This window comes from Hemitrygon akajei, chromosome 10 (genome assembly GCF_048418815.1).
Source record: "Hemitrygon akajei chromosome 10, sHemAka1.3, whole genome shotgun sequence".
In the NCBI taxonomy this organism is placed as follows: Eukaryota; Metazoa; Chordata; class Chondrichthyes; order Myliobatiformes; family Dasyatidae; genus Hemitrygon; species Hemitrygon akajei.
Genome location: NC_133133.1, coordinates 146434938 through 146448429, shown reverse-complemented (window position 1 = coordinate 146448429; position 13492 = coordinate 146434938). Strand labels below are relative to the sequence as shown.

Genomic DNA, 13492 nt, shown 5'->3' with positions numbered 1-13492 from the left:
TTGGAGAGGGAGGCCCTCCATTGTTTAGGGTTGACCACGGGTGTCGCTTCCCAGCTGTCTACGTATCCATAAGCCAGGACTACGGAGAGCAAGTTGTTGCCCATGCAGCAGGCTCCCCTTCTCCGTGCAGCTCACAAATCCAAAGGAATAGCAGCGACCTTTCTATATATATTTCTCTAATATAATGCACAATTCCAGCATTTTTCCTCTTCCTTCTGTTACCTCCTTGTGCTTACATCTCCTCCTGATAGATTGACTATGACTAACAAGGGACAAAGTTTAGAAACTCTGAAGTTCAAAGTTCAAAGATCAAAATTCAAATTTATTAATAATGTACACCATATACAAACTTGAAGTTCATCTTTTTGCAGACACCAGCAAAACAAAGAAACACAATAGAATACATGAAAACTGCACTCGACAGAGACTGACGGAGACCCAATGTGCAAAACAGGGCCATTGGTGCAAATAGTGAAAATAAGCAGACAGATAGTACATGGAGCCTGAGCTACAGAGTCTCTGGAAGTGAGTCCACAACTGTGGAGTCAGTTCAGCGCGGAGGTCCAGGAGCCCAATGGCCACAGGGTACTCCTGAACCTGGCAGCGTGGGATCAAGACTCCTGCACCTCCAGGATGGTAGAAGTGAGAATAGAGGGAGATGGGTCAAATGCAGGCAGACAGTGCTGACCACCTGTTCATATTCTGCTCTTGGGCCCCGACGCTTTAATCGGCATGGAGTAATGGAGCTGAGCATTGGGTTAATCTTCCACTGTCGGTCCTCGCGTAGCGACCACCCCCGACGATGGCGCACCTGACGAGCACCATACCTGCAGAATCTCCGGAATCTAGTTCGCCAAATTCTTCAGGAGATCGTAAAATCACTAGTCACTTCAACAGTTCAAAAGTGCATTTCTTTAAGGGAAATTACAGGCTGCAGTATCTAGTAGAGTGTCTAGTAGTTTTGTATGCTGCCCACAAAACGTCACTGTACATCACCAGCGCCATCTTGTTAATCAGGTCAGGTACCTGATCATCATAAATATCTGCAGAAGTGAAGATATTTAATAACATTTTCTACATTTTCATAAAAAAATTATGTGTAGGAATACTAAATTATAGCAGAAGTACAGACAGTGGCAATCTATGAGTATCGGTCAGGTCAGGTTAGTATCACACATTGCTTAGAGGTTTGCAATCATTTTACAATTTGGACCAAATGGCTATTTGACTCCAAATGTAACATGAAAACCTGTACTTCAAAGCTAATCTGATTTTTTAAAAACCACAGGTCCTGTTGATTCCGGCATATTATTCAGTAGCTTTTAATGCAAGCATCTTTGAACATAAAAATTCTATAGTTAGAAGTTTTCTTATCCTTGAGTGGAAGCCACAGATGCTCAGACACAATGATGCAATCAGATTGTCTTTGGCTCTTCCAAAGACAGTTTAGCAACTTATTGTTGAAATTTTCCCACAGGATCAAAATTAGGCATATTTCAAAAGTTTTCTTGTATCAAAAGAATATTTCATTTACCCAGATTTTTGACATCAAAAATTATTTCATTTACCAAAAACATGGACAATATACTATTCTTTTCCCAGTACAATTTGTCATTTTGAGCTACTGTACTTTAAGTAAGATTATGCAAAAGTATACTGTGAAGAGATTAACTACCCTCAGAATCTTGAAGGCCCCACCTGTAAGACATCCTGACAGACCTGATTGACAGAAGATAAATCTGGGTGTGCTGCTGCTAAAACTGTCTCTTAACTTTATATGTTGATGTTATTCGGAAATTTAAAAACCATAACATTTGAAGCAAATAATTTAAAGGGTTGTTTTTCCTCCTGGAAGGAAAATGTTTATGAAGGCAGCAGAAATAACAGTAAACCTGAGATGTGAGCATTTTAGAACTCTGCAAAGGAGGATTAAGAAATTGATAAAGGAAGGAAGAAGCATAAAATGGACTGTAAGAGCTTTTAAAAATCTGTAACAAAAAGATTAACAATGCCAAATATGGACACAGACAGCAATGAGAGAACTTATGAAGGGAATTAAGGAAGTTGCTTATTTGGGGATGTTGTGGTAGCATAGTGGTTAGTGTAACTCTGTTACAGCCCCAGTCACCTGGGTTCATTTCTATTGCTGTTGTAAGGAGTTTTAATGTTCTCCCCATGACCGTGTGTTTTCTCCAGGTGCTCCAGTTTCCTCCCACATTCCAAAGATGTACAGGTTAGTAGCTTAATTGGACAAGTAGGTGGAATTGGGCTCATTAGGTGGAGGGCCTGTTACCAAGCTGTATCTCTAAATAAAATAAATAAACAATAGAATTAACCAAATAATTTGTGTGTTTTCAAAGAGCAAGGTGTATAAAACTTGCCAGATATATTAGAAAATAAAGGGATAAGTGAAAATGAGAAACTTAACTAAATATTAATGGGATTTCACATCGTTGGCCAACACTAGCACTCTCTTTCATTTGATACCTCTGGGCACGTATTCAATGGAGTTCAGTTCAGAAGGATAAGGAGATGGGGTGGACTTCACTGAAACCTACAGAACACTGAAATATCTAGTGGAGAGTGGAGAGGATGTCAGTGGAAGAGTCTGGGTTCTGAGCCACAGACTCAGAATTTACAGGCGTCCCTTTAGAACTAAAATTCAGAGGAATTTCTTCAGAGGGTGCTGAATTTGTGGAATTTATTACTATAGAGGGCTGTGGAGGCCAAGCCATTGTGTTTATTTAGGGCAGAAATTGATAGGTTATTTATAAGTAAGGGGATTTTTGGTTATGAGGAGGCGGCCAGAGAAAAGTGAACAAAAATATCAACCATGTTTAAATGGAGCAGACTTGATGAGATGAATGGTTTACTTTTGTTCCTCTATCTCAGGGCCTTATTCCAGTTATCAGATTACCTATGGTTTTGATGTTATTTACTGTGGGGGAGGGGGAATGATGATAAGGAGGTTGACTTCAATACACCATGGCAGAGAAATACACTTACCAACTTGTTACTAGATTCACTTCATACATTTTACTGAGTAGTTGAAAAAGCTGCAGAGGGGGAGTTTGTTTGTGGAGACAGATTCTGGGGGATTAGTTTACACTGAAGCTTCTGCTAAATTATGCAGATAGATGTCATTCTGAAGGAGTGAAATCAATGCTGTAGAATTTAACAACTAGCTGTTAAGAAGTCACCTATTTGAAGAGTAGAAAACTAGCAAAAGCTAATCAATTGTTTAACAGGAACAGCGAAGGAACAAGCATTACAGATACGTTACACAGATACGTTATCTTATACCATTGGTATTACACATGCTAAACATGCAGTATAGTAGTTTATTTATTTTGAGCTCCATAGAACTGAATTTCAAAAGTGTGGTAAGTACAAGTTTTCATGCATGTTTAATGTAGACAACTAATTCAATTGGAAAGAAAAAGGTATCTGAATGTTGAAACCATAAAACTGGGGTATAGAGCCAGCCCTTTATCTCACCAAGTTCGCACCAGCCATCAAGCACCCATTACACACCAACTATACACCTATCTCGTTCTTTCCATATTTTCATCAAATTGCCCCAAATTCTTCTGTTTACCCACACCACACATAATTTAGTGTCTAGTGCACATGTCCTTGGTGTGGGAAAGAAATGGATTGCACTGAAAAAGCCTGTGCTGTTAAAAGGCAAACATGCAAATTCTCCACAGGTATCATTGAGGTCAGATCTAAACCCAGGTCAATGGATTGTGAGGCAGCAACTCTATGAGCTGTGTCACTGTGCCTCCCAATACACAAATTCCATATACATTTATACTTCTCAAAGTATCCTTCAACCTCCCCTATTCCAGAAAACAACCCAGTCTAACCAATCTTCTTCATAATTACATTTTGCTGGACTGAGCATCATCCTTGTCAATCTTTTCCAAAATCTCCAAAATGCTATTGCATCTAACTTGTTATATAGTGACCAGAGCTACAGTATATACTTTATTTTAGCAATGCAAAGATGAATAAGGTGTGATTGCACTATTTTCTATCAATTTATACTAATCTACCCAATAAATAAACAGGTCACTGTTCAACTTGTCAACTAATCAAACATTATATGGTAAGAAATTAAATATTTGAAAATTATAGTATATTAATTCTACAGACGTCTCTCACAAATAATTTTGCAAAAGCCACATAAGTCATTCAATAAATTTCCAAACAACATTTATTTTTATTGCACTGGAACTCACTAGCTGACTCAAGCAGTGACAAAGAGAACCTGCAGTGTTTAACCTGTAAATAGCAGTAAGCACTGGCTTCAATGTATATATCAAATGTTTAATTGAGAAGGTCAAACCTATCTTTTCGGAAATGAACTGGATTCCAATACGTAATGGAAAAGCTAGCCTGCTGAGATTCTTTTGTATTACGCTAGGGAGGTGCGTCGTGAATATGGGAACACATTGTTTTCAATGGGGATTGTAAAGAAATAGGTTTAGGAGAAAACAGGGAAGTTATTGTTATTAGAAAATTACATTAATTTTAAGGTGTAATTAGTACTTGTTTGAAAATGCTTTGACAATTTGTAATTTTGTTAACTATTTACTTAAATTTTAAAAAGATATTATGAGTGTTAAAACTCATAATAAAAACCAATGCAGCCTTCTAGCTGGCAAACTGGGAGCGGGGTTTTTCTGATTGTCAGGGGATGGTTTGGAGACTGGGGCAGGGCCTTCTATCTGGAAGGTAACTGCTCCAGATTAAACTACTGGAGTCCAAGATGCCTCATGCCAAAAGGACAAAATTGTTAATACAACAGCAAAGTTGTATCTAACAAAAGGTTTTGCTCCACATGCCAATAGAAGTTAATAGAAGTCAATCCGTGTTAGGTTAAAGGCTTGAATTCAATTCTCTATTATTTTTCCCAACATAAAGTGATTTTATTACTTTATGATCCTATGATTTCAGTCTCTGAGGCCAATATGCGAGCAGCTTTCAGGAGGGTGAATCTACAAAAAGCATCTAGCCAATCGGGGTACCTGGCCAAATACTAAGGACCTGTGCTGATCAAGTGGCTGAAGTGTTCACTGAGATCTTTATTCTCTCGCTTCAGCAGTCTGAAATGCCCACTTGCTTCAAGCAAGCTTCAATTATACTGGTGCCCAAGAAGAATCCTGTCTTAATGACTATCATCCAGCATCCAAAGTGATGAGGTGCTTTGAGATGTTGGTGATGAAATATACTAACTCCTGCCTGAGAAGTAACTTAGATCCATTCCAATTTGCCTGACAGAGTGGCAGGTCACAGCAGATGCCATCTCTTTGGCTCTTCACTCAACCCAGGAACATCTGGACAGTAAAGATGCACACATCAGAATGCTCCTTATCAACTAGAGCTCAGCATTCAACACCATCATCCCCTCAAAACTAATCAATAAGCTCCTAGACCTAGGCCTCAATAACTCCTTGTGCAACTGGATAATCTATTTTCTCACTTGTAGACACCAATCAGTTCAGATTGGCAACATCTATTCCACAAACTCCATCAGCACAGGTGCACCACAAGGCTGTGTGCTTAGCCCTCTGCTCCATCACTTACGGCTGTGTGGCTAAGCACAGCCAAATTCAAGTTTGCTGATGATACCACTGTTATAGGCTGAATTAAAAATGGTGATGGATTGGCATATAGGAAGGAGATTGGAAATCTGGATGAGTGGTGCCACAATAACAACCTTTTACTCAATATCAGCAAGACCAAGGATTATTGACTTCGGGAAAATGAAACCAAAGGTCCACTAGCCAGTCCTCATTGGAAGATCAGAGGTGGAGAGGGTCAGCAACTTTATTATTTCACAGGACCTGTCCTGGGCTCAGTATGTAAGTGCAATTATGAAGTATTGCAGTGCTCTACTTCTTCAAGAGATGGCAGAGATTCGGCATGGTATCAAAAACTTTGACAAGCATCTATTGATGTGGAATGGAGAGTATACAATATAGACTGGCTGCATCCTAGCATGGTATGGAAACACTAATGCCCTTGAACGGAAAATCCCAAAAAGTAGCGGAATTACATAGGTAAAGCCTTCCCCACCATTGAGCACGTCTACATGAAACACTGTTGCGAGAAAGCAGTATCCATCATTATGGACCCCACCACACAGAACATGCTCTCTTCTCACTGCTGCCATCAGGAGGAAGGTTCAGGGGGCCTCTAGACTCATGCCACCAGGTTCAGGAATGGTTATTACCTCTCAACCATCAGGCTCTTGAATCAATGGGGATAACCTACGTCACGATGCCGTTCATCAACTATAGCTCAGCATTTAACATCATCATTTCCACAATCCTAATTGAGAAGTGGCAGAACCTGGGCCTCTGTACCTCCCTCTGTAATTGGATCCTCGACTTCCTAACCGGAAGACCATAACCTGTGCAGATTGGTGATAACATATCCTCTTAGCTGACGATCAACACAGGCGCACCCCAGGGGTGTGTGCTGAGCCCACTGCTCTACTCTCTCTATACCCATGACCGTGTGGCTGGGCATAGTTCAAACACCTTCTACAAATTTGCTGACAATACAACCATTGTTGGTAGAATCTCAGGTGGTGACGAGAGGGCGTACAGGAGTGAGATATGCCAACTAGTGGAGTGGTGCCACAGCAACAACCCGGCATTCAACGTCAGTAAGACGAAAGAGCTGATTGTGGACTTCAGGAAAGGTAAGACGAAGGAACACATACCAATCCTCATAGAGGGATCAGAAGTGGAGAGAGTGAGCAGTTTCAAGTTCCTGGGTGTCAAGATCTCTGAGGATCTAACCTGGTCCCAACATATCGATGTAGTTATAAAGAAGGCAAGACAGTGGCTATACTTTATTAGGAGTTTGAAGCAATTTGGCATGTCAACAAATACGCTCAATAACTTCTATAGTTGTACTGTGAAGAGCATTCTGACAGGCTGCATCACTGTCTGGTATGGGGTGGGGGGCTACTGCACAGGACTGAAAGAAGCTGCCGAGTATTGTAAATCTAGTCAGCTCCATCTTGGGTACTAGCCTACAAAGTACCCAGGACATCTTTAGGGAGCAGTATCTCAGAAAGGCAGCGTCCATTATTAAGGACCTCCAGCACCCAGGGCATGCCCTTTTCTCACTGTTACCATCAGGTAGGAGGTACAGAAGCCTGAAGGCACACACTCAGCGATTCAGGAACAACTTCTTCCCCTCTGCCATCCAATTCCTAAATGGACATTGAAGGTTTGGACACTACCTCAGTTTTTTAATATATAGTATTTCTGTTTTTGCACATTTTTTATTAATCTATTCAATATACATAATTGATTTGTTTATAATGTTTTATTTTATTTTTTTCTCTCTCTCTCTGCTAGATTATGTATTGCATTGAACTGCTGCTGCTAAGTTAACAAATTTCACATCACATACCGATGATATAAGCCTGATTCTGAACTTCACTCAACTTCATTTGCCCTATTATTAAAATGTTCCCACAACCAATAGATTCACTTTCAAGCATTCATCCCATGTTCTTGATATTTATTGCTTATTTATTTATTATTATTTCTTTTTGTATTTGCAGAGTTTATCTTTTGCACTCTGGTTTAACACCTAGTTGCTGTGGTCTTTCACAGATTCTGTTATGGTTATCATTCTATACATTTATTGAGTATGTTCGCCAGAAAATGTATCTCAGAGTCCTATATGGTGACACATATGTACTTTGATAATAAATTTACTTTGAACTTTAATTTTTGTGTCATACTATTTGAGGTGTTGTTGTTAAATGTTATAAGAACAAAGTAAGACTGTACAAACCAACATTAGAAAAAAGTACAGACTACCAATATGGCCTCTGTTTAGGAAATGTTACCTGTGGCTGTTCATTACAGTATTGATTACGAACTCCCACTGCTGTTTCCTCACTGACCCCATTCAAAGTTCAAAGTACATTTATTATTAAAGTACATATACCTTATACAACCTTGAGACTCGACTCCTAACAGGCAGCCATGACACGAAGAAACCCAAGGGAACCCATGTGTTAAAAAAAACACCGTCAAACACCCAATGTGCAGAGAATAAAAACACGTCATGCCCATAAAAAAAGGATGTAGAATACCCAATGTGCAGAGAAAAAAAACGCGTCATGGATACAGCAACCACAAACAAATGGCATTCTGAACTGAAGTCCCATAGGTCAGCGTAGCTCAGCACAGAGCGGAGATCTGAACTGGCCCGTCCCTTGCCTCGCCATTATTGTTGCTCTCAGCTTTCTCTTATTGCAGTCTACTTTGTTGTCTCTAAACCAAGTATGATGAGATTGCAAATCCAACAATAATTACCAATTCAAACAGTGCAAACCTAAACTGGTTTGGCCTTGCAGCATGTGGTTTGGTTGCTGCAATCTATTACAACCCAAAGTTTAAGAGAACATCAGTTTTGACATTTCTTAACATTCTTATGTCCCTAATGGTTACATAATGGTTATGGCTTCTCAAGAAAGATATTCTAATTGGTTATAAAAAATAATAAATTGGCATATTTCTCAACCTGTCTCAAGTAAGTCATACGATTTACTTTCCCATTAGTTTTAGTTGGATTCAAAACCAAGTTTTAAAAACAAAACAAGTTAATTCAAACCTCCTGGGTTGCCCACTCTGTTCAGAATTATGATAGGTAATCTGTCTAATTATTTAATTATTGTAATGCATGTTTTGTATTTTAAAAGCTAGAGGATGTAAATTTTGTTACAAAAAAAAGCTTATTTTAGTGGGTGGAGCAACGAACAGTAGGAACGAAGTAACAAATTAACATGATATATTCAATATTCTAACAATGCCAAACTATCAAATATTAACTAAAATAACCATGAATATAAAGAATTCTCCAAAAGTCTTTATTGAAGTTGTTTGAGGTAAGAACGCCATGAAGAGTGTTGTTATCTAATTAGACTTTGTTAAATAATTTATAGCTACCACACCTGTGTTATTTAAAAAGTATCATTAACAATTTTTAATCTTCGATCCAGACAGTGACACAACTGAATGGCTTGTTTGTTTTTTGCATTGAAATGAAATGCAGATATGCGAGGTTAAAAAAAATTATTAAATAGCAAAATCTAATCATTCCAATAAAATGTAAACAATTAAATTGCAAAAAGACTTCTTCAATCAACTTCCACAAATGCTGAACAGTTCTTCCACATTCTTTCACCCAATTTCAAACTTTTTGCAGATAGTGCATTAACACATAGGTGTGTGGCTGCTAGATGTCACAAATATTCCACCCACTATATAAGGAAGAGTGAAGGGAGTTAATAATACGGGGCGGGGGTAGGTGCTGGAAGTTAAGCCCATAAATGCACAGCTGCAATCCAGAGTACTTAAAAGAAATAGCCGTAGAAACAATGGATATATTGGTTATTGTCTTTCATAATTCACTATATTGAGAAATAGTTCCTACAAATTGAAGGCTGACCTAACATCAGCAGTGAGAGAAAATGCAAAAGGCACTTATAAGGGATATCATAATTGACTCTTGCAAATTAACAATGGGATTAGATCACTTTGATTTATGAAAAGGAAATTGTGATTGACAAATTTACTGGAGTTTTTGAGCAGGAGGATAAGGGAAAACCAGACAACGTGGTGTATTTGGATTTTTAGAAGGCCACTGATAAACTTCTACATAAAATGTTACTTGAGACTCAAGAAAAAGAGCAGGAATTAAATGATTCTTTCTCATGGTGGCAGAGCATTACCCACTGGGATCCATACCTGGACCCCAGCTATCTGCAATACACATTGAATTATTTGTAATATGTAATGTTTCTAAGATTGCCAATAACATTAAACTGGATGGGATTTAGACCCAAGGCTCAAGCGTCAGTAGGAAAAATAGAAAGCAGAGTAGTATTTAAATAGTGATAGTCTGAGATATGCTGATGTACAAAGGTGTCCATGTAGATTGGTCACTAAATGCTAACACGCAGGTAAAACAAGCAGATAAGACAAAGGTGTTGCATACAGAGGCAAAGTTGCCTTACTACAACTATACAGGACCTTAATGAGCATACCTGCAGTACTGTGTGCCATTTTGATCTCCCACAGTAAGAAAGGGTACATATGCTATTGAGAAAAGCTTATCAGATTCGTTCTTGGAATGTTTTAAGAGGAGAGATTGGGTCGAATAACTGGATGCAGGATGTTTTCCTGTCCCTGTCAAGTGGGGTGCAAGACTCAGGATTGAAGTGTAACAGTTAGGGTTGATATAAAGAGAAATGTTTTCATTCAAGGGATGGTGAACCTGTGTAAATCTCTACCATAGAAGGCAAAGTTGCTTAATATATTTAAGGAGGAGAAAAGGGCGGCACAAAAGCATTTGGGGGTATGAAGAGCAAGCAGCAAAATGACATTAGGGTAATAGTACTGAATAGATTCTCATTGATACTTTCAGAATTTACATCCTTATCAGTTCAGGAAAACAAAAACTAATAAATTTAAGTCTCATTCAAAGTCAACAGATAAACACAAATGAAAAGATGGTTCTGTTGTTTTAGGACACTCATTATTTGAGTTTTAGCTTTCTAAGAACTTTTTTTTTATTGAATATGGTTTTTCATTTGGTTTTAATTCCCACAGATGTAGTATTCACATTCCCAATCCCCACATTTTATTTTAAATCTGTGTTTCCACTTTTAAATTTTAACTATTATTAGAGAGAAATAATATTTATAACATTCTATGCAACCAAAAGATATTTAATCTTAAAATATGTATCTTTGCACAAATCAAAGTTGCAGTATAAATGTAGTTGCATGCCTATTTTCATTCTGGCACATATTTTAAGTACAAGCATATATACACATTTGTGCAGAACGTAAGTTAAAAGTATCTTGCCAAGATGGATAATAAATTTTGCAGAACAACAGTGCAGGTTATTAGGTTGCAAAACACAAAATACACTTACAGCTATTTGAAAGAGAAAATTATTAGGTAACTTAAAATGAATTAAGGTAAACCGATACCCACAGGATCTCTTTCCTCTCACTTTAGGTTCACTTGCAGGGTTCCTTGTTTGTGAGCAGTCCCCGCTATCGGTGTTATTTACAACAGATGTGGTACTGTAGTGAAATAGCTGGTAAAAATGCTGAAGACAGAAGCTGGCTTTGAAAACTGAATTAAATTAGGTCAGAATGCAAAATTTTGTGACCTCATCTTCAATAAATAGTCAGCAGACAAGACTTGGTCATTAATGCTACACTCATTTACATTGTACAAGGAGAGCCCAAGAGGCCAAAAGCAGAGTGCAGTAACTAGATCCAGTTAATTTTATATATATATATAATATATATTAAGTGATTATAAAGCTGTTCATTTTATCTGGTAAGTGATTCTGTTTCTCTTCTGAAGTCTGAGGACACATACATTCACCATATTAGCAGTAGTGCTTTGGACAAGTGTAGACTTTCCGGGCACTCATTAGATCAGAAGGCCTTTTTAGTTAAATTATTTGCAAACAAATTGATCAACTATTTGGGTGCACTTTTTGCATTTGACATAACAGCACCAGTGGAATTTACAATAGCATCTTTCAACTTGCATAGTCTTGAACTGGTCATAACCCCGTCCACAACACATTAGCTCACAGCCATCCATTCCCTCTGAAGTCTTGTTACACAGGCGGCCTGTAGTGCCTAGTGAGCCCGTGGTCTCATTCTTCACACAATAGTCAGGGCTTTGGTCAAGATAAACAAGATCATCTGCAGTGGGAGGATTGAAGCGACTGTTTACCAGTTCCAGCCTCCCTTTACGGTTGATTTTCATGGCAGCTGCACTGTCATACTTTTCCTTCAGCAGATCCCCCACCTTCCGGAAATCAGCTAATTGAAGCCAACACGTCTTTAAGCTGCAGGAGCCGGAAACACCATGGCACTTGCAGGCCACATCTGCCAGATTATACACAGCCTGGAATAAAAGGACAAAGTTAACTTTAGAAATTAGGTTTCATGAATAAAATCATCGGTGTTAGTGCCCATTCATGAATAATACTTAACAGCTGTTACTTCCAGCTGCAGAATTAGTAAATCTGTATTTTCTCCGGACTAACGCAAGCCTGAGAAACAGCTTTCATGGTCCTGATAGCTAACAAGTGAATGATATTAGAAACACAAGAGATTCTGCAGATGCTGGAAACCCAAAGCAACACACACAAAGTTCTGGAGGAAATCAGCAGGTGTGGCAGCATCTATGGAGGGGAATAAAGGGCCGCAGCATAGACATTGCCTGACCTGTTGATTGCATACTTATTACGAGACAGTCAGAACCAGAAACATGTCCAGCCATGAGTGAGGAGATACACAGCAGGAGAAAAATTAAGCAGCAAATTTCAAGTGATCCAGGTCATGGAATAAAAGTAAAGCACACTCTACAAGAAGCACATTTTGTTCATAAGATTAAATTTAAGACAGATCATAGTGATAAATAGAATTGCTAAGAAAGCCCAAGATTGTTTTTGGATTAATTTTCATCACTTGAGTATGTAGACATACATTGGATTTCATACATATGTGTTTGAGTGGTGACGTGCAGATGAGGCATCGTGCGACACAGTGTTAAAAACATGAATTACTGCCCCCTGCAGGTAAGAGTTGTGTGATAACAGCTTGCACTTGTACAACTTGCTTAAATATAATAAGATGATTGGGCCCACGGAGTATGTGAAGTCAAGAGCCATAGAGGTCTCCATGGCAGATGTTAGTTTGGATTGGTGTGAGAAACCATAGAGGAGGACAATTTCACTCAATGGACAGGTTATGTGGGAACAGGAAAGTTAGCTTACTAACAAACACTAATCAAGCAATATTTGTCATTGACCCAGGTAATATGCAGAGAACAGAAATTACCATCACCCTTAAGGAGGTAATAGCCAGTAATTATTCAAGTACAAGAAGCTTAGGAGAAAAATATAGCAAGAGCCCTATATATAGCTTTAACTCAAAGAAGTGAGGGAAGAAAAAATGCTGAAACCAAACAGTTACAGACAGATTTCAGCCTAGATGCACTGGGGCAAATTGTAAAGCTTTGAAATTTGTGAATGGTCACCAGAATATATCTATGAAAGTTATTAGATTCTTGTAAAAAAATTATCAGGTTCTTCAGGAAAAGGAACCTTCTATTTGTATCCAGTTTAGCTTAAGCTCCTCAGTATGATGAGAAAAAAATACAAATCTGCTCTCCACATGCTGAGAATAAATCAAAGTTCAAAATAAATTTATTATCATCAAGGTACTGTACATATATGTCACCATATACAACCCTGAGATTCATTTTCTTGGGGGAATACTCAATAAATCCATAATAACAAAGCACCACAATTACATAGCTAAGAATCGCCACTGTCTGTAGGATTCAGTACATTCCCCATATGACCCCACAGATGCTCCAGTTTCCACCCACAGTCCAAAGACATACGGGTAGTT

General features: G+C 38.4%; 1 protein-coding gene across 4 annotated transcripts in view; it reads right to left on the bottom strand.

The window, feature by feature from the left end:
• Nucleotides 1–296: 296 nt before the first annotated feature.
• Nucleotides 297–13492, bottom strand: part of wnt5b (wingless-type MMTV integration site family, member 5b) — a 136361-nt gene continuing 123165 nt past the window's right edge. For all 4 annotated transcript variants that reach the window (XM_073059269.1, XM_073059270.1, XM_073059271.1 and 1 more), the window contains exon 5: nt 297–11978. In XM_073059269.1, coding sequence (XP_072915370.1) covers nt 11520–11978 — 459 coding nt within the window. In that variant the 3' untranslated portion in view covers nt 297–11519. The remainder of the gene's footprint in view (nt 11979–13492) is intronic.